This window comes from Typopeltis vanoorti, chromosome 22 (genome assembly GCF_054136105.1).
Source record: "Typopeltis vanoorti isolate ZY-2024b chromosome 22, IOZ_Tvanoo_1.0, whole genome shotgun sequence".
NCBI lineage: Eukaryota > Metazoa > Arthropoda > Arachnida > Uropygi > Thelyphonidae > Typopeltis > Typopeltis vanoorti.
In genome coordinates this window covers 84,394,639-84,405,506 of record NC_143570.1, presented here as the reverse complement: position 1 = coordinate 84,405,506, position 10,868 = coordinate 84,394,639, and the positions used below count along the sequence as shown (strand labels likewise).

Below are 10,868 nucleotides of genomic sequence, written 5' to 3'. Positions count from 1 at the left end.
TCATACGCTTACACCATTCATGTCGCCATTGGTTACTTCTTTTGCCAGATCATCCAACCTGCTTTTACATAAATTTTTTACCATTCACTCGCTACACACACACACACACACACACACACACACACACACACACACACACACACACACACACACACACACACACACACACACACACACACACACACACACACACACACACACACACACACACACACACACACACACACACACACACACACTCTCTCTCTCTCTCTCTCTCTCTCTCTCTCTCTCATGGTATCTCTATTCGCTATCAGAGGAGCACTCTCCTTGTTACATTCTCTCTATAGTTGTCTTCAGTCGCCGATACATCACTGCTCATCAACTCCGCATTCAAGTCGCACTTCGCACACACTCTCCTTCCATGGAAATAATAATAACTTTTCTGTCTCTCTAACAATAAAATTTTCTCGAGAGAAAAATTATGTTAGCACTTCTGCACTTGGTGGTGCAATTCGACAAATGCACTTGTTTATGTGTTTTTCATATAGTATTCCCAGTCTGTCAATCTATCAAAATTACCTTGCAAAATTTTGACATCTATATTAACTGTTGTTCTGTCCCACTTTGCATCATGCAAATAATTGAACTGTTCCTCTCAGATCCTTTCCTATATTGTTAATGAGCAAATTAAACAGTAACGGTCCAAGAACAGAACCCTGGGGCACGCCACTAGTCACAGACCTTCTTTTGGACTCTACTCCTGAATAAAGTACTCTCTAATATCTCTCCATCAACCAGTCTTCTATTCATCTCACCAACCGTTTATCTATCCCCCATGTGCTGCAGTTTACTTAAAAGAGTTTCATTTGGTATCCTGTCAAAGGTCTTTGCAAAGTCCAGCAGTATCACTGTAAACCCATTACTTTTATCCAACTCAGCTGTCACTCTATTTTCATAAGATTATTCATAATACAGTTGCATAGTACAACTATAACTTACGTTAGTTTTTTATTAAAAATCTTCCTGAATATTTCCAGGTTTTAGTGACAGATGTTTTATTTAATTATTTATGGATCAGGTAAAGAATTTTCTATATGTGGCGTTGCCATCTACAATCTTATATGTACATGTATTACAACGTGCATATTAGCAATATTCGTAGGTTGAGTGGTAGGTATCGTTATGCCGTTTTGACTAATAGTAGCGTGCGGATTCGTTTATTTTGCCGAAAATGTTTTTGCAGTAGTTCTGTAAGTTCGATAAAAATAATGTGTCCGAAAAGAAAAAAAAGGCAAGAGAAATCATCGTTCCGGATTTGCTAAATAAAACTAGCAAAGTGCTGCAAAATATTTATCTCAAACTCAGCGTGATCACTGTCGTTTTGATAGAAGACTGAGTCATAATAAGGAAGAAGTTTTTTTTCATGATTGTCCACGGCGTTGATTACGTTTGTTATTCGTTGTAAGTATCATTGATTCGTACATGTGATATTTGGGATTTATAACTTTGCTGGGATCCTTGCTATTAAATTAAAAAAACAAAACAACAACAAAAAAAAAAAAAACAGACGTCATGGATTCTTCAGCGTCGGATCTTCACAATTCCGTTGCAACAATCAGTAAAAACTTGAATGACATATCGTCGGGGAAGATGGAAGAGTCAACAGCGAGCAATGCTTCTCTTCCTTCGTCTTCATCCCTGAATCTTTGTAATAATAACAGAGCAAGTGACAGAACCCCTCTACTGCGCTACTTCAGAAGTCTTAGTGGTAGCCACAGTGCACACAATAGTCTTCAGGCATGCAACACTCGTCGATTAACAACATTTTCAGGTGTTTTTACCCCAGTGTGTTTGTCAATGTTTAGTGCAGTTCTCTTTTTGAGGGTAGGATTTGTTGTTGGCAATTCAGGCATTTTGGAAACGTTAGTGGAAATGGTTCTGGCGTACTTGATATTAGTTGCAACGGTTTTGTCAATTTGTGCTATATCTACCAATGGCGCAGTTGAAGGTGGAGGTGCATATTTTATGATCAGTCGAGCTTTGGGTCCTGAATTTGGTGGAAGTATTGGAACTTTATTTTTTATGGCAAATATCTTTTCTAGTGCTCTTTATTTAACTGGCTGTGTGGAAGGTATTATAGATAGTTTTGGGATACCCGGAGGAAGTTTGGCCTCTGCATTACCTACTGGAAGATGGTATAGTTTCTTATATGGAACATCATTGAACTTCTTTAACTTCATAGTGTGTCTTGTAGGAGCATCCATGTTTGCCCGCACTTCCATCATTATTTTTGTAATAGTAATTGTAAGTGCATTCTCTGTTATAGTGTCTTTCTTAGCCCAGCATTCAATGATTATACCACTTCCATCAGAAAATGATATTTACAATGCTACTACTACTACACTCTACACTGGTTTTAACTGGAATACATTTACAAGTAATGTGTGGGCTAACTATACAATTGACTACACAACTGGAAGAGTCACAAATTTTGCATCTGTGTTTGCTGTTCTTTTTAGTGGAGTCACTGGAATCATGGCAGGAGCTAATATGTCAGGTGACTTAAAAGAGCCTGGGAAGTCTATTCCAAGAGGAACACTTGCAGCTGTTGCTTTCACATTTGTTACATATATGTTACTAGTATTTTTAACAGCTGCTACTTGTTCAAGCTTTTTACTCCAAAACAATTACTTGTACATGCAGTCCATCAGTCTCTGGAAACCTTTAGTTGCAATTGGACTATTTTCTGCCACGTTATCAGCTTCTTTAAGCAATTTGATTGGTTCTTCTAGGGTTTTGGAAGCTCTTGCTAAAGATGAACTTTTTGGTATTATTTTACGTCCTATAGTTAAATGTAGTTACCGTGGAAACCCCATGCTTGCAGTTTTTATCTCTTGGTTTTTTGTTCAGCTAATTTTGTTCATTAATTCTCTGAATATGATAGCACAAATTACTTCAGTTTTTTTTTTACTTTCTTACTTCTCTACAAATTTAGCATGCTTAGCTTTAGATTTGGCATCTGCACCAAACTTTAGACCATCCTTTAAATACTTCTCATCCTATACTTCGCTAATAGGTTTGATAGGCTGTGCAACCATGATGTTTGTTATAAGTCCTATTTATGCTGCTGTATCAGTTATTGTATGCCTGTTGCTGATAATAGTACTACATTTACGATCTATCCCTGTCCGTTGGGGTTCCATTAGCCAGGCACTTATTTTCCATCAAGTTCGTAAATATTTGTTACTTCTGGACAGTAGAAAAGATCATGTAAAATTTTGGAGACCACAGTTTCTTCTGCTGGTTGCAAATCCTCGCTCTTGCATTCCACTAATATTTTTTGCTAATGATCTCAAGAAGAGTGGTTTATATGTCCTTGGTCATGTGAAAGTTGGATGTTGCGATTCTTTTGATACTGATCCAGTTGCTGAAGAGTACCCTCTTTGGCTTTCTTTATTGGATAAATTAAAAGTAAAGGCTTTTGCTGAAGTTACATTAGCCAGGTCTGTAAGGGAAGGTCTTCACCACTTAGTTCGTATATCTGGGCTTGGTGCCATGAAACCTAATACAATTCTGTTGGGATTTTATGATAGTAACACACCAGAAGATTTCTTTGAGAAGCATTCAAATTTTCAAGAATTGTATCAGGTCACACTTCGAGAAGAAGTATTTTTGGAACTTAGGCACTCCAGTGAAAATCGTATGCTTTCACCATCAGAATATGTTATGATGATTTATGACGTAATTTTCCGTTTGCAAAAAAACTTATGCCTTGCACGAAATTTCCATCTCTTGGATAAAATGGCAGTTGTGAAAAAGAAAAAAAAGAAATATATCGATGTTTGGCCTATGAATTTCTTTCATCCTATATCAGTAACTTCAATTGATAATTGTTGGCAATTTATTATGCAGCTGGCATGCATATTACACATGGTTCCTGGTTGGAAATCCTCAACCATTCTTAGAGTGTTTATGTGTATTGGTGCAGAATCGGACATGAGAAGGGCCCAACGCCAGTGGGAAAGTATGTTGCACATGCTTCGCATTGATTCTTCAATTAGTATGATATTTTGGGATCACGTTACTGACCTTTTAAGCAGAGAGCAAGGTGATTTCTTGCAAATTAATACACAGTATTTGCAAGCTGTTAATGGGCTGATAAAACAACATAGTCAGAAGACAGCTGTGGTGTTTGTGTATTTACCCCCACCACCTGGTGATATAAAAGAACACTTAAATTACTTAGAAAAACTTGACATTTTAACAAATGATTTACCTCCTACCATGCTGGTTCATGGCATTAGTCCTGTAACATCCACCACTCTGTAAAATTTGTTTTATGTTTTAATGTCTTGCAACAAAAATTAGACTATGATGGAAGAAAAAGATAAAAAAAAATACTTAAGTGCAATCCCTAAGCAGTGAATTTCATTTCACGTTTAATATGTTAAGCAGTTGATTGTAGACTCCCAAAAATTTCTGTTTGTATAGTTACTAGTCTATTTCTTTTATGAAGTTTTTAATTTTTGTTTTTATTTTGTGATAAATCTTTTCATTAGAGGTACAGTTGAATACTTTTGGAAAAATATTGAATTATATATTGATTTTCTTATTCATTATAATTTAAAATGCTTCTTTTTAGCCATATGTACCAAGCTTTATGAATTTTGATTCAGAGTATGTAGTATAAATGGAGCAGCATACTTTGGATTGCATTGTGGAACAAAGCAGAACACTATCGAAGGAGTTGTCATCTAGTTTATTCTGTGATTTCTGAAGTCTTTCATGTGTTATTTCTTAGTCATTGATTGAACAGAATGGTTGTCTTAAAGTGTTAAATTCTCAAGACTTCATTCTCTCGTCGAGTTTAGCCATCAGAGTTGTAAACAAAAATCATAGGGATTTGGAGTTCAAATGTTCATGAAATATTTTCTTGATGTTAGTGCCTTAATGATAAGCAGATAAGGGGATGTATTGTCATTTTGTTGAACTGATATGTGTAATAATGTGGTTGATGTGAAATACCTGGTTACATTCCGTTTGGAATTAATTTAATTTTTTTTCTTTTAAGCCGCTAATTGTATGTTATCATACACACAATTGCATACTTTGCATAACAACTGTTGTTAGTACCGTTGTTTTGTATTCGTGTTTAATCATGTTTTTTGGACTGTCTAAATAACAAGAAATCTTTTGCCGACTTGTGTACAGTGTTCTGACATTTCTTGAGAGAATAAATTAACTTTGCCTCACTTGTAATGTCTAATTACTTGCAAAGATTTTTTTTTTCAATTTTTAAAATGTTTAATTCAATTTCATGTTTGTATAAAAAAAAATAAGCACCAGATATTTAATTTCCACATCTGGTGGCCTGTTCATTCACTTTAAATGATTACTATTGGACTATAGTAACTCTCATGAACCCAACTTTATTTTTCAGTTTGTAGTATAAAACTGGTTATCACTGCTAACTGGTTTGTAGCATAATGGCAATGTTTGACTCATTTTTGTGTAAAAGTCTTAGTGGTGGCAGGATAAAACTTAGATTTTCTCATAATGGAAAAACTGATTTGCTTTGGTTACCCTGATTATATTTATAAATTTCTTTTGGGGATTATTGTAATAATTAACAGCTTAATTGTTATTATTGGGGAAAAGTATTTGTTCTTGCTGATCAACCAGCAATACAGTTCAGCTACTATGACATGGAATCAGAATTCATTGTGGGAGACCAAACTTTTAAACCACATCATACTTGCCTCAAAATTATATAGCATTGGTGTTCGCCATCCATTATAGCATTGATTTCACTCATCACTCCATGCAAAAAATCTCCATTTCACTTAATTGACCTATTCTCCCACCACCACCACTTATATAGCATATTATGCTATTTAATATTTCCCTTATATATGGAGTTGATGGTAGCAGTGTTGTCATTGGAGAATTAAGTAATAGTGGAGATGGTGAGAGAATGTATGTAGTAGAGTTGAGTACCCCCTCCTGAGATGAGTCCTTGGAGGTGCCACATTGCAATAATAATAATATGATGAGCTTTTCTAGCCAACTAATGCCTCAATCATATCATCTTTTCTCTTGTCTTCATATCACGTTCTATCAATCTATTGTCATGCTCATCATAATCCAAAGGGCCTATGACAGACATTGAGATGACTAGATCTGCACACAAATTCAAATGTGACCTAATCGGTACTTTATACGGAAACATACCAACTTATTCCTACTCGACATTTTCTTTTGCATACGATAGCAATTTTTAGAGTAGCCTTTACAACTTTTGTAATGCTCTAAACTAAATCACCAGATCCCGTCTCCACATCTTAAAGTGAAGTTTCATCAATTATTGTGCTTCATTTTCTCGTCTCCGACTGAAATACTTCATGCTTGGCACCCGTGAACCGATATACTCATTCATTTGCCCAGAGCACAAAACTGTTAAATTTCCTAATGTCACATCAGAGCTCTCTGGACTTTAATATGACATTAAGAATTTCATTACTCTCTCCAGTTTTGTGTATTTGGCAAACAACTGAGTATATTCTCAAACCTTGAGCTACATACATCTTTGAGATAAAATTAAGCTGGTGTTTTACTTTATAACTTAGTTTCAAATTCTTTCAGTTTTACAGATTATTTAAAATGCTTTCAATTTAAAATTTTGCTTTTTTTTTTTTTCTGGGAAAAATTAACTTTCTAAATAGGTGCATATCTCCCTGAATATATGTTGCAAACATATAGGGGATCCACTCTAAGTGAAATGATGGGTAGTGAATGAACTTAAACTTCTTTTTCATACAAGGTGATCGATATTCTTTTTGTTGCAGTATGGAGATTATGGTGTTAGAGCACTTACATTTAATTAGAATAAAATGTTTCGACCTTTATATCAAGGTCATCATTGTGAATAGTGTAGAACCCAGGATACATCAGAATGTGCTACATGAGTTGCAGCATAACTCCCTTGTTAACTGTTAAGTTTTTTCACTTGGTTATACTATACGAGGTAGGTTCCAAAAGTTCACAGCCTGACATACCAAATTCATGCTAATTTTTAAAATGCAGTGTGTGTGACAGATAGCATCATGTATGGGGAGGTTAGTGTACCAGTTTCCACTCTTTACCTGTGTCATTCAGTTGGAAGCACTCATTTGACTAACTGTGGCATGCTAAGTGACTGTAATGTTAAAAATTGAGTACTGAACTGCGATAGTTCTTCACCAAAGGAGGGCTTTCTTCAAGTGCTATCAAATAGCGATTGGATGGTGTTTATGGGGGAAGCTTCTCCTCTATATTCCACTGTGATGGAATGGGGCTAAACAGTTTCTCTAGGAAGAGAGAAAGTTGAAGATGATCCTCATGGTCAGCCTATAGAAGTGATGACCAAAGAAAATGTTTCTCTTGTAGAGGAGGAACTTCTCAGTGACAGATGGATGAAGCTCATAGAAATCTCAGCGAGGTTGGAGCTTTCTACAATAACTATCTTTCGTATCATTCACGAGAAGCTTCACATGATGAAGGTGAGTGCCCTGACTTTTCTCTTCAATTCAGAAGGAGCATCATGTAACCTGTTCCATCAAGTTCTTAGAGCTTTGCCAAGGGAATCTTTATAGATGTGCTGGAATCCATTGTCACTGGGAATGAAACCATGGTCCTTTATTATGATTGATCCTCTTTCCAAAAGGGAATCTGTGGAGTGGTGCAAAGCACCGCAGAAAAAAGCTAAGGTCACTCAGTCCACCAAGAAGATCATGGCAACAATCTTTGGGATTGCTGGGGGAATTCCCTTCATTGCCTTCAAGGAAAGGAATAGTACCATGAATGCAGAATATTATTCTTCACTCCTGCACAAACTGTACGATGCCATAAAGGAGAAGAGATGAGGAATGCTGAGTAATGGTATTTGCCTGCTTCAAGACAATGCTCCAGTCCATACGGCTATTGTTGCAAAAGCTGCATTGAAGGACTGTGGCTTCCGGGATTCAACACTCGCCCTATAGCCCAGATCTGCCACCCAGTGACTATTACCTCTTCTTGAAACTGAAGAAAGGCCTTTGAGGAAGACAATTTGCAGATAACAATGAGGTGAAAGATGTTTTAGACCATTTTGCAGACAAAAGTACAAACTGTATTTTCAAGATCATAGAAATGTTAATTCAGAGATTGGATGTTAAAGAGCATATTGACAAGTAAAGACAGGGAGGTTATTATCCCTTTCTATAAGGCTATGATTCAGCCACATGTTGACTACTGTGCGCAGTAAACATCTGTTTCTTGGGGATTGGGAGGTGGTGGTGGAGAAGATTCAGAGATGTGCGACTAAGCTGGTGAAAAGTCGGAATGTTCCCTATGAGGATATACTGAAGGTGTGTGGATTACAGAGTTTAGCTGACAGGCTGAGGAGAGGGAATATGATAGAAACCTTATAAGTTACTAAAGGGATATTATAAGATTGACACAAAAGAAAATTTTCAATACATGGGGAATAGGAGGAAAACAAGGGGTAATATTTGGAAGCTGTCTAAGAGTGTGGTTAATAAGCATGTGCAGATAAGTTCTTTACTTCGAGAGTGATAAATAAGTGGAATGAATTGTCAGAGGTTGTTGTGAGTGCTCCAACAGTGAATATGTTTAAGGAGATGTGTGATAGGTATTGTGTTAATAGATAGTTGGTCTCCTACGATGGGTCTTTTGACTCCATGGAGTGCCCGTATAAATAATAATTATTCTCCTTTAAGCTTCAATAAGTCCATATATGGAATTTAGTATGCAAATCTGGTTGTCCTGATTTCATGGGAATGATAATGGCAGAGTACCCAGAGATAATCAAGATTATGGCAGATCCAAGACAAATGGTCTATGTGCTTCAGACTAATCAGTCGGGGGGGTGGGGACTAATGACATAATAGAAATAAGTTATTAAAGGGGTTTGGATTTGACACAAAAAGCTTTTTTCAATATGTGGCAGGCACAAAGAGAAAATGGGGGTTGTCACTCCTGGAAATTGTGCAATAGTGGTGTTAGTTAGGATGTTAGAACTAGATTTCTTGCTTGGAGGATGGCTTATGGGTGGATTTAGTTGCCAGAGGTGGTTGTGAGCACTTTGTTGGTGAGAGAGTTCAACAAGAGGTATGACTATGAAGTGTTTTATGAACAATGGTTAGATGGGCCTCCTGGGATAGGTCTTTGACTTCATGGAGATGCACAAGAAATTTTGTTATTGTATGTTCTCTCCATGTAAATTATTCACATCCATATGTTGGAACACAGTGTTAATAACGACTAGTCTGTGTATGGAACAGACACCAGATCATAAGTTTTCATTGTTATTAGCTTTTATCCTTTTCTTCAAATTTTCCAAAAACATTAATATGCTTTAGATTCATATTTAACTATGTTGTTTAACTCTTCAGCCAGAACCAGCATTACTCTTTCTTGTGTGTTCTGCCTGCCTGATTCAGAAAATTGACTTCTTTCCTGTTAGAACCTTCTTTGAAACAATTAGGTATAAGTGGACAAGGTTGCCTTGATGTTGTATGTATGTAGTGTTCTAATTTTTCTGACATTCCCATAATGTATGGTATGGTATGGCATTCTTGTAATCTTTTTTTGCTTTTAATGGTATTATTGTGGAGGATCTTGTGAACTAATTTTTTGTTGTAGTCTTTTTATAAACGTTTGGCTAATAATTTCATATTCTACATAACTACATAAATACAACATTAAAACAACCTTCAAACCTCCTGCAAAATTAAGTATACTCTGCTCATCCAAAGATCCCTTTCTCTACTTTGCTCACGCAGGGGTTTACAGAATTCAATGCATCTGCAACCTATCCTACACAGGGGGAAACACGGTGCACCATCTAAATAAGAAAAGACAAACATAAATGTCATATTAAATTCCTCCACTGTGGTAAAACAAGCCTGTCAAACCATGCACTTCAAATATGTCACAGAATCAACAGGAAAGACACCAAGTTCCTACCACACTGCACCAAAACCTGTGTTGAAAGAAAGTTCAAGGAAGCTTGTGAGATGCTGAAACATCATCTGAAAAACAAGAATGATGGATTAGAATTAGAAACTCTAAGAATCTGGAAGACCGTTCTGCAACCTGTATAGCATCCAAGACATGATGGAAGAACCCTAGCAAAAGAAAACTTTAATGTAAGAAGATTGTACAGATTTGTTTAATGTAGTTCTACTATAAAAGTTTATTTTTATTTATTTAGAGATTTTTTTTTCTGTCATTTGTATGTTATATTGATATGTATAAAAAAATTATTTTATTTTGTTAATTTTTATGTATATTTATTATTTTTTCACCAGTGGTCAGCTAGGATAAACAATTAAAGCATTTATCTTACTTTTGTGTAGTCATGTAGGTTGTGCCCTGTGTATATGTATATTTTCCTGATCAACCTCTGTATCGAATGACCTCAATACAGAGGTTGAAACATTAATATTTTCTTAATTATAAGTAAATTAATTACTCCAACACGTGTTTTTGTCTCCATAAATTCTTCACTATGACTGCTGACCACTGTGTAACCTTTCAGACCATATACAAAAAAAAAAAAAGTAAAAAAAAAAAAACCCTTGCCTCGCTGACGGTATGAATGTGCTATAGGTTTAAAAAATTTTGAGAAGCCACATTAAAAAAGCAGTGTAATGTTCAAGACACTACTGCAGAAAAATTAACTTCAAACACGGATTTTTTTTTTTTTTCCCCCAAGCCTTCATCTTGAGTTATTATTAGTTAGAAGTGTTACCTGTTTTTGGTTTTGTTTTAGTAGCACCAAGCTAGTCAACAGAAGCATTTCTACTAGCTTCACTGCTGAAAAAAAAACAAATTCTCTCAAGGCA

General features: G+C 35.9%; 1 protein-coding gene across 1 annotated transcript; it reads left to right on the top strand.

Annotated features, from left to right (window-relative positions):
- The first annotated feature begins 1,159 nt into the window (after positions 1–1,159).
- Positions 1,160–5,234, top strand: LOC150094529 (solute carrier family 12 member 9). Its single transcript, XM_090411782.1, has one exon. It carries the CDS (start codon positions 1,555–1,557, stop codon positions 4,309–4,311), a length of 2,757 nt encoding a protein of 918 aa, XP_090267908.1. The 5' UTR covers positions 1,160–1,554; the 3' UTR covers positions 4,312–5,234.
- The last annotated feature ends 5,634 nt before the right edge of the window (positions 5,235–10,868 follow it).

What these genes read in the sequence shown, in the direction of transcription:
- LOC150094529 (XM_090411782.1), top strand. Translation starts at nt 1,555, where the DNA reads ATGGATTCTTCAGCGTCGGATCTTCACAATTCCGTTGCAACAATCAGT.